Raw genomic sequence first — 19,913 nt, forward strand, 5'->3', positions numbered from 1 at the left:
GAATAAGACATTCATAGTGCATAAGTGAGTATCAGGGTGAATGACTAAAAGGTACTTCTGACAAAAAGTGAATGACAAAAAGGCTTCTGGGATAGATGTTTTCTGCAGAAGTAACCTGTTCCATACACAAGGCTGATGGGTCTGGGCTAGTCTGAATAGGACAAAGAAGCCATTATCAGTCAGCCTTCAGTGTGTGTGTGTGTGGGGGAACAAAAACAACCCCCCTCAAAATTGGCTTGAAGTTAGGCCAGATCTGGTAAAGTTCTGTGCTCATATGAAATATGCAAAAAATCTCCTAACTTCTTGAGTTAAGCACCATTAAATAATTCTATTATGAAAAATTATTTAGAAAAAATTACTGAAAAAGAGGCAGGTAAGATGCACATCTCAGAATTCTGTGGTAAGTGTAAATCAAGCTTTTGCCTTTGAAGATGAAGCAACAGATACTAAAAGCTACTGTGTTTCAAATATTATGACAAGTCTATGTCTTCTTGAGAAGACTCTTCCCATTTGACTAAAGGCTGGGCATTTAGAAGTCTTCTCTATGGAAACAGCAAACTTCAGATAAATGGAGCTGATGTTAGAAAACTGCTAGTTTTGTTAGTGACGATACATATACTGGAAAATGGGTAGGAAGTGTCAAAACACTTTCTAAATGTGGTACATGTTGTTTGCATTGCACATTTGCTGAACTTAGTTGGCAATATATAGACAAAAACATTTGTAAATAATTAAATGACACTGCAGTCAGAGTTGCCTTTACAGTCTGCTCAACTCAAGTCACAGTCTATCATCAACTGGAGGAAAAGTGCAAGCTTACTTTCAATATCACCAAATGGAGTAGTTGGCTCAAAACTGTCACTATTTATGCCATGTATCTTAAGGAGTAATTAGAATTTTGGGATTTTACAATTTAAAGAATAGTTCAGGAAAAGTTGTGGTCAAGTTGAGAAGGCTTGCATAGATCAGAGGTAATCTATGCAGCTGTTTCAGCAACAGAAACATTTGCTTCCCAGAATAATATGAACTCTTCTTGCCTGTAAAATAAATGAAATCAGCATGTAAAGAGCCAAATAAGGTGCAAGCTTGGCAAAGCCTTAATGAAGTAGTCTATGCTAGTCCTTGCTACTAAAAGCAAGAAGAAAGTCAACATCTACATCACTAGTGCCAGCTGTTTTTCTTAAGCACCTGCCAGTTTTCTTCAGTACATAACTAATTTTTGATTCTAGTTAAACCACACATTTTAACCTTGCATCAATCAGTGATCTGCAGTGGTATATCAATGTTTCAAAACAATGCATTGGAAAAACTTATTTTAATTGCCAGTAATTTAGTAAAGTAAATTTCCCACAGGAATCGCTTAAGCATTAAGCTCTATAATTATTTTCTATTAAATCAGATATTGCTTTGATAAGTTTATCCACACAAAATAGCATGCAGATCATTTTCTTCTTACAGTGTCACTTGTGATGACAGATGGAATCAAAGTTAATTGAAATCAAGAAATTTACTCAGAGTTGTCATTTTCTGGAAAGCAAATCAGCAGCTAGACTGAACAGTGAATTATTTAATTGTAAGTTAATATGGATCATGTGTTACTGAAACATTAATGTACAGAGGCCTACATAACTTCCTGTCAGTAGTGGAGAATACTATGTGATCGTCTTTCTATGAAGTGTGTGGGTTGTTTTTTTTTTTTTACACCTCTTTCAAGAAACTTACTAAAATATCCAAGTCAGTCTTACTTATTTACTAGAATTAAAGGTAACTCAATCCCTCAAGAAAGTACTAAGGGGTGTGCAGTCAAATTGCAAAAGACGATCATTACAGTGGAGATCGGCAATTGCTATATGAGCATGCAACCTGCTCTTGAATGCAACTGCACTGTTGAGCCAGAAGTGTCACTATATATGGGCTACTACAAGTAAACTTTGTCTTCTCTGCACTGAAAGGTAGATATTATTTCTTTTTTCCTGACTGCTGTGCTCAGTTATTTACTGAGAGGAGCAGCAATACACAGTGATGCTTCAGTAAACATTGTGCATAACTTTGAAGTAGGTTTTGTTACCTATCTATCTAATGCAAAGCAATCAGAAAGCAGAAATAGCATTAGAAAGCAGTCAACATCTTTCAGGGTGAACACAAGGAAAATCTAAGCTGAGGAACCAGAGTGTTGCAGTGATATTTGGGGAATTAACTGATTCTTTAATTTATACAAAGATGCATGCTTAAACCTATTTTATTTTAAAATCATCCCTAGTTACTTGATAGGGTGCTCCAGAAAGGCAAAAAGGCTTACATATACTAAAATACTATACAATTTCATATACTATGCAACAATTCCTGATTCACACCTCAGATATAAAACAAATATTCCTTGAGTATTTATTGGCTATATAGTTTTTTATGTTATACTGGATATAAATTTATAATTCCAAAATACTGCGCTTAATTTTCTTAGCACTCTAATGCATTCTTGACAGATTTGTTTTTGGTTTAATTAACACCTACAAAATATCTATTTAAGTGAAGATTAATTAATGGCCTTCTTCCTCTAACAGTTTCTCTAAACAACCTGAGAAGTAGACGTTGTCATTAAAGTACAGTTAGTTCTACCCAATTTCACTACAGATATTTGCCAGCAACATTTCTAACGGCATAAGATTTTTGCTTTACTTTTTTTTTTTTTTCTTCCCCAGGATGAGAATATAATGCGCTCCATGCAGCTCTTTGAAAATGTGATTTAACGAAGATGTTATTAGCTCAGCAACTAATGGACAAATAAGAGCTATTCTGCAACATTACCTAAAGGATGGATTTCCCATGTTTATCACAAAAAAAAATTACTCAGCTTTACACTGAGATATGTATTATGCAAATAAGCCTTTTTTATTATTAAGCCCCCCCCCCCAAACTTTCCAATTGTTAAATTATATAATTTATCACTTCAACAGTGGCTACTTAGTTAAAGATTGGTATAAAAAGTCAGCTTTCTACTCCAAAGCCAGACAAAATAGGACCTGACATTATACAGCTTTATTATCATTCCAACCCCTAGATAAAATAGATACCATCACAAGGAGACTAAAAACTAGCTAGTTTTGCTACTCATTTGTACTGGATTCAGCTCCAGGTGTTTGACTGTATTTCTTAAATGTTAGCTTCTAATTTATACAGAGGCATTACCGTGTATTTTCTTTTCACATTTGTATGGTGTAGTCCTCTTTTTTTTTTGAATAATACTTTGAGTTAAAGTGCTATAATCAATGTGAATGCACATCTTCCTGCAATGGCTTTCCACCTTTGAATTGCTTCTCTCCTCTTAAAAAAACCCTAAGTTATGAGAGGAAGAATCATTTTATAACAAAAAATAGAAAAAGAAACAGATAGAGGTAGATTTATTGCCCACCAAATGCTAGTAAACTTCTATCACTTGTACTTAGCTAATAAATCTGCATTCAATTTTTTATGACATGTATATCAGGAGTCTGATATACTGTATTTCTAATTCTTGTTGGATGTGTCAGTTCTCTGCTTAAAATTAAGGATCCTCTGAGCTGACCCTTCTCAAAGAAAACCTGACCGGATCCCAGAATTGTTTTCATAAGTATGTGTCTTACTGCCTTTAATGAAGAAAAAGGCAAAAGTTCTTTTGAAGCTTCCATTCCAGCTCAGCACTCAGGATGAGCATCTGTACGTAGTAACATCACTAATAATGGATGCTAGATAGGCTAACATCTGTTTAATCTTTAATTATTAGAAAAAACAGGAAGAAATGGAAACTTCAGCTATATATCATCTATTATGTCTACAGTGTTTAGGATCATTACATTGAACTGCCTTAATTCTGAATCTAGAAAGATTTTAAAAAAAAGTATCTAAAACATAACACTGTTTCTGCCCCACATACACATTTAATTTTTATGATTTACTGTCCAGAGATTTTATATGCTAATATTCAAAAATATGTGAAATGCTATCAGAGATAGACCAATCTTCATTGTGACATTGCTGCAGAAAATGTGAAAGGGGATTAAAGAGGTAGAAAGAATGCTACAAACATTCTTTTGCAAAAATAAATCAGGTATCTATTCTGGTGTAGAGATGGGATGTTAAGAGGCATGTTGAAGGTTGCTCTGCTATCACCAGTGTAGAATAAGAGTAGTACAATACATGTACACCTGAAATTTGCTGTAGAGTGTTCGTGTAAACTAAATGTGCACATTTTGTAAAAAATAAACAAACATGAAAAACACAGGAGAATGGTTGCTTTTATTTTTCTGCTGTTAAAACAAACAGTTGCATTTCTTCAGATTTAACGTTTTTGCTAACAAAATTAATTTAGTTTTAAAAACTTAAATACATACATCTTAACTAATCTTAGTACAGTTCAATTAAATTTAATATAACCACCCAGTGGTAATTTTCCAAACATGCTTTCACATGACCAAGGCATTTTTTTAACTCCCTATGCAACACCATCTTTTCATGACTTAAAAAAAACAAAAACAAAAAAACCCCTTTCAACAAATTTATTTCCAGAATTTAATTTGCCTCAGGGAAAAGATGCTACGGCAAATTTTGTTACTTACCTCAGTCAGCTCTCCCTCATGGGGTAACTCAGAACAATATCAAACCTGCCTAGTGTTTATTACAAGACCTATTGGGAAGCATTTTGCAATCAAGCTCCAGTATGCTCATAGACAAATGCCACATCCTGCGGGGCTTGACAGCTGGGTAAGTTGGCTCTACAGTCTTTTTGTCTTTAGTTTTACAGTATTTAGTGCATGTTTCTCTACAGCTTCCACATTTCAAAGCTTATTAGCTTTTCCAAGGCTGAATTCACAAGCTAGTCCCAAGCATATCTGCAGCATTACAGAACTGAATGCAAGGGAGTATGGTGTAAAAAACCAAAAACAAACAAACAAACAAGCCCAAAACCAAAACAGTTCTCTCTGCTTATATTTAGCTCCCTGGAATGAATTAGTCCAGCAAAACCTAGGCTGCAGCTACATGGAGCAACCTGATGCCTTGATGCCTCTGTACCGTGCTCTCCAGAGCCTCCCCAGCTCTAAGAACAGTGTGCTGAGAACACTGCTGCACTGAGCAGGCTCAATTCTGCAGTGTTTGCTACCTGTTTGGTACCTTGAGCTTCACATCTGTAAAAGCTGACTCTGCAAAAGTTGAGCTGAGTTCGCATAGATCTACGTCTATCCTGATGAATCCAAACTGGGGTCATCTGTGTCTGTGGCACAAATAACAGGTTTTCAAACGTAAGCATACACATTTAATTTAACACTAAGTTTGCTACTATTTAAGTAAATACAGTCAAATTATTTTACATCAAACAAACATATAAAATATTAAGCACTGCAGAACTATTAAAGGAAATTTAATTTACGACAAAATACAAATCAGTATTGACTATACTTTTGAAAAAATAGCCAATTAGTCAATGTCATTGTTTGTGCACTTCTGTGCTTACAAATACCAGCCACAGAGATAATTATTTTAAAGGGTCTTCCATAATTACATTTTCACCAACTGATGCGACTTTTCCCACTCTCCATCATACTGCAGAAGAGCTGTGGTTAGCGTAAGAGAATATGTGATACCCCAAATATATTAGTGATGTACACAGGCAGTTTCTCTCCAAGCTTCACCTTGCAGTGCAAATCACTACAGATTTCTTGTTCAAGAGGAGATAGAACAATAGGTCGGGATTTTCGATTTGATGATAGCAACAGTCGCCTGGTGATGAAAATAAAATAAATTTAAACAAAACAAGGAATATTAGCACTACATATAAGACTATTCATATAGTGTTTGTAATTACATAATTCACAACTTCCACTTAGTTATCTTTGCTATTATTAAACGAAGCAGTAGAAAACAAAAAAAGTTAATATTTACTGAGAAATTTATTGTTAAAAGGGATGAAAACAATGAACTGTGAAATGTAGCATCATGATGAGGAAAGATGACTAATGGAGGACAATAAACATCCAAGGGAGAAAAGCTATGTAAACTCATATTTAAAACTGGGTATAAATACAGACACGAGATAAGAAGGATTTTAAATACAGGAGTGGTATGCTGGAAGGGACTTCCAACATATGTAGTAATCATAAACATAACTCATTTAAAATGGATATTTGATAAATTCATTAGTTGGATTATATAATATTGACGACTATAATCACAATTTAGGGGTTTGTTTCCAGTTTTCTGCCTTATCTTCTTACAGTATTTATAAAAGACACACAGGAAAACCCACTCGTAAAACTGACAGGCTACAAGAAATCAGGAGACATAAGAATTAGATGTGGGATAGTGATTCAGTGGATTAGTTCTGTTAACCAGCCTAAATTCTCAGAACAAGATGAAAGCTAATTTGCCTCTTCTCTCCTCACTACACACAAATAAATAAATAAAAGTAATTAATAAAAAAAAATGCTTCTTTATCTGTCAGGATGTTTTAAAAACTTGTAATACCAGCATTGCTATTGCTCTTAAATAAATATGCACACACCCAAAAATGAAGAAGAACCTTCCTCCCCTGCTCCATCCCCCAAACCTTAAGTACTCAATTCTAAAGCCTTTCTGTAAGAGTAACTAAACTCAAAACATTTAAAAAAATCATGTCTGACTAAAATAAAATTCAGGACAACCTACTTAGGTGCCTACTGATAAGGCATACAAGCTCAGAAGTGTTAGACCTACATTTTGGTCCCTGCTCTTCAGAGATTCAAACAACGGAGAATACAAACGAAAGAGTTTAAAAAAAATGGAGACAATAAAAAGCTAACTGGTAGAATATGGATCATACAGAATAGATTTAATTTCATTTCTGTCATCACTCAATACCTCAAATGGATGAAAACAACTATTTCATTATGGACTGGAACATATCACCCCAAATTGCCACAGTACAAAACCTCGTGTTTTATAAAACATGAATAGTCATGGTATGTAAAAATAAGCACTTTTCAGGATGCGGGTATTAATCTGAAAGCTGGAGAGTGAAGTTTTCTTGGCAAAACTGCATTCAACTGTGCAGATTACACAATAACCATCTGGTCAACTCACCTTTCCACCATATTGCTCCAACTTTTGTAAAGCAACAGTGATTTTTTCTTTAAATTTCTTGTCCATTAATCTCCTTGAAAGCTATTTGAAGAGTAAAAAAAAAGAAAAAATAGTTGTACAATATAGTACAATATAAACAAAAAGTCCAATATACTTCTGTTTTATTACATTATTTCATCTTATCTTAGGAAAATGAGAGCAAAAACCCCATTACTCTACAGTAACTGATGCCAAAGTAAAGGAATGAATTCATGGCAAAAATGTAGAACGTTCATTGATGAGAAACTTAAATCCAAAAAAAGCTCCCAATTCTTATAAACAGCAGCCATATAAATACTTATTTGAAGATTTTTGGTTTTACCAAAGAAATTTTACAGTTGTATTAACCTTAAAATGAAGTCATTCTTGGAATACTGTCCACATTAAAAGTTTGCACAGTTTTCATGTGCATCAAAAGGATTTTCTACAGTGGAAATACTCTAAAATAACTCTTGCATATTCTCTCTTCTGCACTAGGTGTCTCAAACATCCTTTTATTTGGCAGTAAAAGTGCACTTTGGAAGCAGGCTAAACTAAATTGTGAAAAGCCAGTCTGACAGTGGAAGAACGTCCACAGAAGAATTCAGTATAAAAATATTTTCAATAACCCTACTCTAAGCTTATGTAATAAAAAAAGTTCCTTGTGTAGAATCTGAAAGAAGTGGGAATATTTGCTTATGTTAATTTACTGCAACTTTCACAAAGTTTTGAAAATATATACACTTTAAAATGCAAATTTCATTTTACAGTAAACATAAGCATCCCTTCAAACATAGTGTCTGTTTCACCTCGGGCTCAAGGCAGGATCTTTTTTAAATAGTAGAGATAGCACTTCCATTATTCTCTCTCTTTTTTTTTTTAACAACAGCTTTTGGCGCTTCTTAGAACTTTATAAATCATGATATTATTAAAGAATGATGGACTTGCACACAAGAATATATGAAGTAATGCTTTTCATGGAACTGCTGAGCCCTCCACCATATCTGCAGATATTACAGTAAACATCTCAACAAAAATATCATAAAAATACAGCTGATCTGTTATTACAGCATTAAAAACCTACATTTGTGAGTAGAAGCTTAAGGTGATCATTAAGAGAAGTGCCAACAACAGCACTCAGCTGAACTAAAGCATCCAATCCTCTTTCGAATACTTCATCAGCTGAATGGGCCTTCAAAGGGAAGAAAAAAAATTAATAGATTCCTATCCAAGAGTAATCTTCAGACAAATGCACAACTACTTTAAAACCATACTCTCTACATTATAGTTTGTTATAGTACTTTGAAAAATTAAAAGTACTGTGTAACTGCTAATTATAAAGTTACAAGAGGTTTAGAAATACAGGTACTACTGAATATTTGTATGTAGATATAACATTTAAACGTAGAAGTATCTTTTTTCAAAAAGTAGAAAACAAAATCATTCACAAAATGTCATCAGTGAAACTCCTGCATTTATTATGAGATGAGGAAACTAATAATTTATGTTTGATGGAATAACAAGTTCAGCAGTCAAGAGAAACCCTTTACTACCTCAAATATTCCAATTTGGAATGGATCCTGCATACTGTGCTCCACTGTATAATAGACAGAACCTTTAAAATGTGGATATGTTGAAATTGGGAGACCACATTTTAGTTGCAACTTTAATAAATTCAGATTAACTCATAAGTAATGCATAACAATTATTGTCTTTGCTGGAAAAACACAGGAACCAATGACTTTCTGAACCACTGAATTTAGGTCCTTGCCAACTACAGCTTTGCCACTCGTCACCAATTATCAATCTCCTGGCTACTTCTGTGGTGCTTCTTTATCCCTATTACACCCATGGGAAGGTTCTACTATACCTGACTTCTCTAATGGTTTCGTTATATTATTCTTCCCTTAGCAGAAAAATTGATTGATGACCACTTAGTTTCTTCTTGTTCTAATACAGACCTTTGTTTAGTCAGTTATTTTTCCACTTTGGTATTTGGGACCTGAAGGTTTTGGTTTTTTTTTAGAAGCCATCAATTGCATGTGCAGTAGAAAGTTTAACAAGACATCATACCAAAATAACACAACAAGAAAGCTATCAGATGAACAATAACAATAACTGGATGTGTAAGACAAGAATAATTCCTGAATTTTATCTTCCAGACTAAACCAAAGACACTGATAACAAACAATACTGGTCATCTACTACATTTCTGATTTGTGATCTCAATAAATTTTTGAAGGTTCATCCATTTCTCTAAAACCAGAACTGAAGCACAGCTAGATTAAAGAAAGTGGATGAACAAGAAAAAGGGCTCTGAAAAATAACATGAAAAAGACCCAAAAGAAACTACCTCCCAGGCCAATATTTTTACCTCACTTTATTTTCTGAAGGAGTACAAAAATTACAAACTTTTTAAAAATGAAGAATATGACCTAAACATTTTAGCTCTATTATTCCCTTTTCTCATTGACATACTCTGTTTTATCCTTGCAGCATTTTTGAATCTTTGAATGCAACAGATGAGTATTTATTCTGGCATCTTCATTTTACTTTATATCATTCTTTTTTATGTTTTATTCTATGGATACATATAAAAACACCACCAATGCTTACATTTATTTCTGTCTGTTTTCTCCAGTCAGATTCTTAATATTTCTACAAAATTTGCCCAGATCTACTGACATAAAGGTATTCAAGGAGTTTCTCATCTGAACTTAAAAGACACACTTGTCTAACAGAAACAAGGCAGGGATAACATGAGGAAAAGAAACACACACCTCCCCCCACCCCACCCTACAGATTTATCACATTAATATTTTCACTGCAGTCTTCACTGGCACAAGAATAAACAAAGCTATGAAAATCTCTCCAGGAAAAGTCAGACATACCAATGCAGCCTTTAACACTGGAACTAGGCGAGGCAACAAGGGGACTGCTTTTTCAGTAGCATCTTCAACCATAAGTAACTCTTTAAAACCTTCCTTTGAAACAAATGTATAGGGATGTTTTGTCTCCCTTAGGCCCTGTTAAAAATGTAAAACATGTTTGCTGAATAGTTAATCTTCTTTTTAAACAAAACAGCATTAAAAAGATCCCACTAGCAGCAAGCTAATGTTTAGATTTTATTACATCAATTCAAAACATTAAATACACTTACTCCACCATGTGGATCCATTGAGTACAACTCTGCTCCCTGAATATTCTTATTCATTTTTATTTTGCAATATTGAATATTAAGCCTCACATTACGAATACTGCCAATTCAATCAATATATTTACTGCGTTATCTTTATTCTACTTACCCAAATTCATTTTTCAACAAGCCCATGAATAAGAATAGGCTGTATTTGTAAGTGATTTCCCTACTCTTAAGGGGGGGGGGGAGTAAAGGGAACTAGTGGGAGAGGAGAGGGAACAGAAACCAGCAAAATCTTGTAAACAGTACAAATACACACTCCTAGTGAAGACCTGAGTAGCAGAACTCAAAGATTCACAAGCCATCTCTTTCTTCTTTCCTTAATAGGAGCTCTCAGCCACTTCAGATATTGACAGTTTTGTTTCATTAAAAAAAAAAAAAAAAAAGCCCTCTACAGTGTGCGCTATGTTCCACCTTCCATACTAGATTCAACACTCAGATTCCTGAAGCGTATTTGGCGTATTTGGTGATAAATGTCATGGATGATGCTAAGAAAACAGAAGCCTGGACATGTATAGTATTTATTTTCTTTCTTTTGTTTACAGGGTTCTATTTCCCCTGAATTAGTTCAATCTATGGAGCAGAGCACTCTTACTTCAGTAGGTGGGCTTTATATCCCCCCAAAATTGGTTGTTTACAAAAGAACCTCCAAGTCCACAAATGGATCCAAGAATTTCATTCAACAATTGGAAGGCTGAGATCCTTATATCCAGCCAGTATGTTGAAAGTTATATAGTTCTACCGAGCTCTCCCAGAATACTCTAACTAAAGAATTACAAAAGCCAAGGTTACCAGCCACCTTCATTCATGCAAGATCTCCATAAATGTTTTTGCATATTTCCCTACTAGGTGAGTCTGAGTTAGTTACCTTAACCTGGTATAAAACGCAATTTGAGCTATTTATATTGTACAGATGTAACACACAAAGGGCAATTTTCACCAAGGTAGCTGTCTAGACCCACTCATTTCAGCACATAGGTCACTACTTTAAAAGAAAAGTGAGTTTACCTCTGCCAAAGTTATAAGAAGAGGGTCAAAAGGAACAGTTTCAGGAAGGCATTCCCATTGTAGTCTGTGCTTTACTGCGCCATGTATTAACCTATTACATAAATTAAGTTTTAACAGATTAAAATATTGTTATATATAATTTATTGCTAACACTATTCACATTGAAATATCCCCAGTTGGTTTGCAAGAGTACTATAATGTTATATACACAATTTCAATATATGTTGCCCTTCTTATTGAAATTTTTAATGGTATATAAGAGTGGAACTATTACAGCTTCCCAACATGGCAGTTTAAGTTCTACTCCCAATCACACAGAAATCAGAAATAAAAGTTACAAAAATTATAGCATGCCTCTCATACTGACACAAAAGATGTTCCCTGTGCAAAGTTACTTATGCTGATAAAAGTCAATAAACACTTTCCTCAATAACAACTGGTAAGGGAAATCAGCTGAAACCAAAAGAAAAAAAAAAAAATCATACTGGAATTCATCATTCATTACTAAGATACAGAAAAGGACTAAACATTAATGATTATTATAGGTGTATATACATGTATTAATGATTACTTTAAAAAGCATTACGCAGCTCTGCATCCACTTGACAGAACACTAGAGAAGAGTGCCTACTACATATAATAAACAAAAGTAATTAAAAAAATCCACAGACTACTACTTATAAGTAGTTTTGTTAATATCTGATATTGCTGACAATTATAGAAATGCAATATTAAAGAAAATATTCTTATACTACTTACTGCAGACAAAAAGGCTGCCAGATGTTTACTTGCTAAAATGGCACTAATTTTATTTTCTTTGTCAGTAGGGGGAAGAAAACACTATTACATGAAGAAATCAACTTCTGTCATGGAAAAGGCTTGGCAAACCAAATCCGCAAGTACCTCGCTACTCTTGAAAACATGCAGCTTCAGTATCAACACAGCATAAAAAAAGACCAAAAGAAGACAAATTCAGACATATGGGAAATTGCTTCCTTCTTTGAAAGGAATTAAAATATAGAAATACTTTCAGAAATGAATGTAATCAAACAGCCTATCTATAAAGATCAAGCAGTTTTGAACAGACTTATTTCAATCTACTTAATTCTACCTAACCATAAGAAAGTAAGTAAAACAAAAAATAAAGAAAAAAAACCCACATTACCTGCATGGAACACCACCTTTAGCATAAATAGCAGCAAATGCAGAAGGTGCTCTAGAATGATCACCAAACTGTGAGGACAAAAGGAGATGGAGAGATGTATCATTCATAATAGTAATATTTGATAACTATTTTGAATATATGTGAGAATTGCAGTTTAGTAAAAATGCAACTTATTCATATGATTAAAAAAAAAAAATCAAAAAAGAACTGCATATGTGGGATGGAAAAAAAAATATATTTGACACATTTATCAGAGACTGATAAACTAAATGCCTCCCAAAACTGTCTGGATAGGAAGGTTTAAAAATTAACAAATAATAAATAGTCAGTGCTCTGCTGATGGAATGCTCCTCTTATTTTTCTATTTTTTCATGCAAACGTTAACACTGAAGTTTTACTAGTTCTCTCCTTGACAGATTAGGGATCTCTTACTCTTTTGATATTCTTGTTGCTGCTACATAGGTAACGTGCAGAAGACAGATTTACTCCATTCCAGCCTGATCTGAGTATAGATAAAAATACAAGGCAGCAAGATGTGGCAGAAACTGCAGATGTTGGGAAGATGGTATGAGGGCACCGGAAATTAGTGGGGAAGCTGATATTGGGTGAGAATCTAGGGAGAACTCACTGGAAAAGGAGACAAGGAGCTTCATGTGAGAGAACATCTACACAAATTTATTTTTTAATCACATATATCCTTCTTATGCACATGAACTATGATAGTTTATTAGCATGATCATTCAATACAATTTTCCAGATTAAAGACTTTATCACAAAGCACATATGCAAGGGAATACTATGAAATCTGAATTCCTATCTTTTGAGTGACTGAACTTACATTAACATTCTGTTAAAATTTTGCATGCATGATTTGACTTTATCTTGGCTTAACTGAGTCACTGTAGCACTTACAAAAAAGTTTCATGAGAGAAAAAAAATCCCCCCACACAGTTAGAAAATATTCAGTCTCTGCTAACGGCAGACTAGTACCTCTTCTAAGTACCTTGCACTCTGAAAGTTTTCTAAAAAGCCTGTGATATTCCTAATCGTTTGGCTGGCATGACCCAGTGGTGAGCTATAACTCACGCATTCAAGGCTAGTTCTCCAGGCACAGGACTTCCTTGAAATTAGAAGCTCCTTTCATTAGTCTTCTCCAGAGATCCCAAGTACTTCGCAAAGGATTACATGCGCACAGTTTTGGGGAGTTAAGGTGAGTCTCTCCCTCGTTTTCAATGGACTTTCCCTGAATGATTAGCTTCTTTCTTACGTGTGAGGGCGATCCACATCAAATGGGCCATTTTCTTTAAGATGCCAGCCTTCTGCAGGAATTTACAAAATCCTACTAAATATAATGTCTGATTCTTGCGGGATTCTTTTCCAAAAACTTCTACTTAGAAGCAAGGCATGAACTGCCTTTTTCTCTTGATTGAGGGACTCAGTAAGAGACTTCTGACACATAATTCTCACTGTCAACTAATTCACTAGATTTTATGAGGTCTAGATGATCTTCAAGATACTACCTGAGTCTTAGTTTTCTTGCACAACGTGGCACAGGTTATCAAAGCCATAACTGAGACCAGTTACCCCACTGGGCCAAGCACAAGTTTATAATTAGAAAATAATCCTTTTTATCTCTTAGTCCTAGATTTTTTTGGGTGGGGAAAGGAGCACAGAAAATAAAGAACTGCCACCCAAACCATGGTTGTATCAAGAATTCTTTTTAAAAGAAAGTAATAACCATTTTATGCCTCAGGCAACTGTGCTTTGATATCAAGGAATGTACGGGAACAAAAGTTTAGTTTAAATTTAGAGAATTGGACCAGCATCCAGAGGAAGCATCTTCTGCATGTATTTTCTAAAGTAAGGACATTGCTTCCTACAAGAGAACTCTAACAAACGAAAAGGATGCATTATGAAAAACAACACTTCTGCACACCTTTTTACCTTCTACCGCATTCCTGATCAGGATGCATTTCTGGCATCAATATTATTGGCCAAAAGAAGATACTTCAAAATTTTAAGTTAATTGTTACTGCACATAATTTTTGTAAAGAAATGAAAAATTTAAGTTAAATTTTCAGGACATGAAAAAACAATATTAGTTGTCAATAGTTGTGATTAAAAGAAAAAGTCTATCAGTCATCTGCTAACTGTATTAGATACATCAGAAAATAAAGAAAACAGTGTTTCTGCAAGTTAAGGCTGTTACAACCCCCCCCGCCCCAACATTTCAATATGGAAGTTCCACCCAGGTATGACACTTATTTTGAGAGAACTGCAAAGTAATAAGTGTTAATCTGGAAAGCACATCTGAGATATGTTGCATTAAATACTTTATGTAATAAACACAGTAACTGTAGTAAATCTAACATGTTGGCCTACTCTTAAAAAAAAAAAATCACTTTTTTACTTACAGAGCTTCCTTAGAACTTTGGTATTTGTTTAGAGCCAAGCAGTATATGAGGAATTTGCCTACGAATAGCATGCTAGGTCAGACCATAGGTCTGTCTAGTAAATATTCCTATCTCAGCATTTTCCAAGGAAGAGCACAAGAACAGAGATGCATAGAGCATATTTCCCCAAAACGCTTTTTTTTTTTAAGCCATCAAAAAACCCCCACAATCTATACATACCGGATCAATAGTTTTGGGATTCAGTTTGTCACTAGGCTTTGGCTGTGGCTTAATTGCAGGTTCTGGAGAACAAGGCAAAGGAGAAGATGTCTTGCTCTTCTGTATTGCAGTCTTCGGTTTTATTCGGATGCTTGATGACATTCTTATAACATTACTTTCCAGAACAGAAACGATGAAAAACATAAATTAATTCTCATTCCTACACGATACTACATTAAGGGTTAGAATACCTGAGTCCAAAGATTCACATGAACAAACAGTGAAGAAAATTTGAACAAATATATTACAAAAGAAGTGCTTATCCTTATATATCCTAAACAGAGCATAGCACAATTTTGACAGAGGAGCCAGTCACTCCATCTTTCAAATGCACATCACCACATCTTCTAGTCCTGTGCTGCTTTCTTTTATTTCTTTGCTGTGAGACACCTGCAGCAAAAGTGAAATTGGCTACAGTTTGCCTTTAGGGTAGCCACAGGAATCAGAGCGGCACCAGCGCTCAGCCCAGCAGAGCAGCCCAGAGTGGGGGAAAAAAAACCCTTCTAGGCTGTGGCTGGTACAGTTAAAGCAGAAGACATAACAATCTGGGGAATGGTCAGGATGAAGGAATGAATTCGAGAGTAAGCAGAGGGACTCAGGACACAAAAACCAAAGCAGAATCAGTAAGAGAAAAGAACAGAAATATAAAGGAGCAAAAAAGAACACAGAAAATAAATTCCAATTCCAGGAAGAAAATGAAAGTATTTTGTTAGTTTGCAAAAAATAACTTTCTGCATACATTTTTAAAAATGAAGATAAATACACATATATTCTAATTATTAATGCATCGACTATACTAAAATACATGTAATTAGGATGAAATTGTTTAGACTATTGTCTTTCTAGTTAACACACCAAACATGACACTATGATGCAGAATGTAACTTGTTCCTGGGAAAAGACAAGATTTTCAGATGTTTTCTAACATACCGAAACAGATAAACATTAATTTTTCGGTTTCTAAATAAAGTGAGAGGAAATCACATCTTTTCTCTCAATCCGTATAGGATCTCTTCCCTCTATCCAGCCACCTATTTTTATAAAACTCGTAAGAGCAAAATTATTTTCCTTTTTAGTCCTCTGCCACATTTGGATGAAGTAATCCCAATTAAATATTTAAGCAGCATCTATGTATGGCCCAAGTTCTAAAGAAAGTCAAAGCATTGATAGGTAGAAGTTCTATATTATATATTTAGAACCAGTTTCTGAAATGCTGCGTGGGGGTGGGATGAAGTTGGGGGGAGGTTGTTTTCTGTTTTTCTGGGGTTTGTTGTTGTTGTTGTTTTTACTGGTACAGAATTCTTTTTTTTTTTCATTTCAGTTGATTCAGCTAGCTGTCCTACTCAGCTAAACTTAGTTCACATTATTAGTGGTTTCAAAGTGAAAAAGCAAGATATCTTGCTTTCTCACTTTTTAGCACAACTCTTCTCCCCAAAAAATTACAAGCGTGAAGAAGATATTATTTAATGCTTCCAAAATCTTGAAGAACATAGTGACCACAACTAATTAACAATATTAGCTGAGGACTTCATCTAATATATAAAGTTTTTTTAACATAGAATGATTCCATGTTGCTTTACTTATCAAACACATATTACATGATGTTAATAAAATGATGAAGTGTGAATGCTAGTTTTGTCCATTATTATTAATTTTCATCTTGATTTATTCTGAGGCACAGTTTGGATAGAAAAAAATTGGTAAATAAGAAGTGACATTACTTTATTAAACAAGAAATGACATCATATAGAAATAAAAACAATAAGAATAAATAATACAAATAAGCAAACATATTGCCATAAGGATGACCAGGGCTCTTGTCATCCAGCCATCATCTTTGTGAGACAACGGCACCTGTTTACCAACACACAGGCAAATTCCAAATACTGAGATGAGGATGAACTAGAGAGGCAGAAATTCTTTCTTATGCTGCTTCCCCTCCCTGGGGGGAGGGGGGGGGGAAGAGAACCCCCTACCCCAATCTCTGCCAGATTCTTATAAAAGCAGTCCTTGTTGCTTAGGTGGTCTCACTTAATGCTTACTTCCCGTCAGACAGAACTTCTAGTTATGAAGTCTTTTGGCTTCACCTAAATCAGTAAATCTTTAGAAATATCTCTGCTTCCACTCAGAAGTGGAAAGTGTCCCAGAACATGTATAGATACACTATGTCCTTATGGCATGTAGAAAGAAGTAAATGTAGCATGTAGTTCAACAAACACCACAAACCAATGTATTATAATGATTATCAACAAGTGACAACCAAATGTAGGAAAATAACTGAAATCCAAATACAAAGCAAAACTAAAACGGAAAGTTTAAACCAATATTTCTTGACTGTCAATTTAATCAGTACTAGTGATTTGAATCATTTCATCCACTGTACATCTTGGAATCTCTTTAATTTCATTCTTAGCATATAGGCTGTCTCCACTGATGATTCTTCTTAAAAGAAGAATTAACATACTACAATTAGACAATTAAGTCTTTTCAGAAGACATAGAAAACATACATGCCACTTACAGGAACTACTATTTTTGCAAAATGCAAATCGTTAAAACCAAAAATAATTCTGAAGCCCTAAAGCATAACCAGTAACTCAGAAGAAAATGTACTGATTCTGTAAGTGCCAGCTTATTATCACAAAACTTCACTAGAGTTAGAAAACGCATTTCTAACTATCAGAAAAATAGGAATTGAGATTTTTTATAATATAAAAGTATAAAATAGCAAGATAAGTTCCTGACATTACCGTTACATATCATAAGATACCATTATACATCATAAAATAATGCTATCAGTGTAAACATTTGAAACATACACTTGCTTATAATGCTAACAGTTATCTTGCTAAAAAATAACACTAATACTTTCCTCAGAAAAGTATTCTGAAGAGCTTTGTTGAGAGACAAATGATCTTCTCATGTGGCAAGCAGTGGTCATAGTCTATTTTAATCAGGTACATAGATCAAATAAGTTAGTACTGTTAATTTTTTTGCAATTGACCTTGTGCTTATAGAAAATCTACAAACATTTAGAAGGAAAGATAATGTGGTAACAATACAGTTGCTTATAATAAAACTTCTCCTCTTCCAAGAGGTAACGAAGATACATGTCAAGGACTAAGAGGTTAAATAATGACAAAATCTAGATGCATTTCAAAAAAAATCACTGGTCCTACCATCAGAGGAAGTAAAAAATAAAAGGTGTGACAACAGACAGAAACAATGTCAGCCCTCCGGGGTAATGGTGAAGATGGGAGTCAAGAACAGTGATAACTGTGTTTAAAAAAAACACAGCTGAGATAAAGCATACATGCACTGTCAGAGGAGGAGGTAGCAGAGAGCAGAAAAAAGGGCTTTTCACAAGGAGGTCTCAGCCTTCTGAACAAGATGAAAGTTCTTGTGTAGTCACGCGGTGACAGAATCACATGCATTTAGAGAGAAATCAGACAGCAGGAAAACAGCTATAAATCAAACAAGTGACATACAAGGCTGAACACAGAAGTGAACCATCCTACTATGAGACGACAAACAGAAGACAGAAATCCTTGAACAGAAACATAAAAAGCACATTTAAAAGCTACCTTTCAAAGGAGAAAAAGTGAGGCCTGGAGTTTGATTTCTGGAAGTCACTTAAGAAAGGTGGAATGAAAGGAGGGAGAGTCTGGAAATCGAACTCGCTCACTTACCCGGCTGAGTGACAGCCCTCCCGCAGCGCAGCTGGGGCAGAGAAAGAAAAGGAGAAGGGCTCCCAGCACCATTACCGTTAGGGGCCGCGGGGCAGGGCCGCGGGCCGCAGCGATCCCTCTCCTCCGGGCCCCGAAGGCCGAAACCGGGGCCGGGAAAGGCGGTCGCGCAGTGCCCGCGGGCGAAGGGGCCGGGGGCTGCCTGCGGGTCTGCGCCGCCCCGGGGCTCGGCCCCCGCTTCGCAGAGGCGCTACCGCAGGGCCTGGGCCCGGGCCCGGGCCTGTCGCTGCCGGCGGGCCGGGGCAGGGCGCCCCCGCCGCCCCTCACCTGGCGGCCACGGCACCGCGCCCCGCTACGCTTCCGGCCGGTTACCAGGGAAGCTACGGGCCGCCGAGAGGCCAATATTCCGCGCGGGGCAGAGCCCGGGAGGGAGCGGTGTGGAGAGCGCATGCGCAGCCGCGGGCCCGGGGGCGGGGAGCGGAGCGGGAGTGCTGGGGGCCGTTGGAGGTGCGGGGGCCGTTGGAGGTGCCGGGGCCGTTGGAGGCGCCCGGACGGTTTAGCAGCGCCGAAGCTGGGCGCTTCCCAGGCCTGGCACGCAGGAGGGAAAGCCCATTTCCATGTCCACGATCACCCCATCTTTAATAATCCCTGCTGTGGAATGCTAGCGGCTTCCCTCTATGGCTTCAGGATCCCCGTCCGCCCCGATAGCCAGGCGCTTGGGGGTGGGGGTTGAAGGATTTTAAGCCTGCGCGGGCCTCGGGCAAAGCCACTCTCAGGGCGAGCCCTCCAGCAACAGCCGTGGGGCCGTGGCAGCCTGACCGCATCCAGCTTCCCTCCTGGGGTCCCATCAGTCAGTTCAATCAGATGGACATGTAAAATGCAGTAGAAATTTTAGTTGCTCCTCCAGCCTTTGCCCTGGTTTGTCCAGAGGCTAGTGACTCCCTGGAGATCATCCTGGAGTGCTGGAAGCTGTAATTGGGTTGCCTGATCGGAAACTTCAGTTAAAGGTGTCAAGGAAATAAGGCTGCATATTGAACAAATCAAAGCTTAAATACTTGGGTTACAGACACCGAAACA

The 19,913-nt window shown here is 36.2% G+C and overlaps 2 protein-coding genes across 12 annotated transcripts in view; one reads left to right on the forward strand and one right to left on the reverse strand.

Annotated features, from left to right (window-relative positions):
- KCNIP4 (potassium voltage-gated channel interacting protein 4) overlaps positions 1-4,255 on the forward strand; it is a 466,196-nt gene extending 461,941 nt beyond the window's left edge. For all 8 annotated transcript variants that reach the window (XM_013960002.2, XM_013960000.2, XM_067298181.1 and 5 more), the window contains one exon: positions 2,700-4,255. In XM_013960002.2, coding sequence (XP_013815456.2) covers positions 2,700-2,747 — 48 coding nt within the window. In that variant the 3' untranslated portion in view covers positions 2,748-4,255. The remainder of the gene's footprint in view (positions 1-2,699) is intronic.
- Positions 4,254-19,104, reverse strand: PACRGL (parkin coregulated like). 4 transcript variants are annotated; one of them, XM_013959994.2, is made up of 9 exons: positions 18,840-19,104; positions 15,113-15,266; positions 12,480-12,547; positions 11,315-11,405; positions 9,999-10,133; positions 8,192-8,299; positions 7,090-7,170; positions 5,534-5,751; positions 4,254-5,245 (listed from the first exon to the last, which is right to left on the reverse strand). In XM_013959994.2, exons 2-8 carry the CDS (start codon positions 15,251-15,253, stop codon positions 5,695-5,697), a joined length of 681 nt encoding a protein of 226 aa, XP_013815448.2. In that variant the 5' UTR covers positions 15,254-15,266; positions 18,840-19,104; the 3' UTR covers positions 4,254-5,245; positions 5,534-5,694. The 4 variants fall into 4 exon arrangements, with proteins under 4 accessions (XP_013815448.2, XP_013815447.2, XP_013815446.2 ...); XM_013959993.2 differs by lacking the exon at positions 18,840-19,104 and having other exon boundaries at positions 5,664-5,751; positions 15,113-15,360; XM_013959992.2 differs by lacking the exon at positions 18,840-19,104 and having other exon boundaries at positions 15,113-15,360.
- Between the last annotated feature and the right edge of the window lie 809 nt (positions 19,105-19,913).

The sequence above is a fragment of the Apteryx mantelli genome, chromosome 5, assembly GCF_036417845.1.
Source record: "Apteryx mantelli isolate bAptMan1 chromosome 5, bAptMan1.hap1, whole genome shotgun sequence".
NCBI lineage: Eukaryota > Metazoa > Chordata > Aves > Apterygiformes > Apterygidae > Apteryx > Apteryx mantelli.

Coding starts and splice junctions, on each gene's coding strand:
- PACRGL (XM_013959993.2), bottom strand. CDS start 15,295: ATGTTTTTCATCGTTTCTGTTCTGGAAAGTAATGTTATAAGAATGTCA. Junction 11,406..12,479: donor AAAGGTGGTGTTCCATGCAG/GTAATGTGGGTT, acceptor TTTATGTAATAG/GTTAATACATGGCGCAGTAA. Junction 10,134..11,314: donor TTCTTATAACTTTGGCAGAG/GTAAACTCACTT, acceptor CATTTTTAACAG/GGCCTAAGGGAGACAAAACA.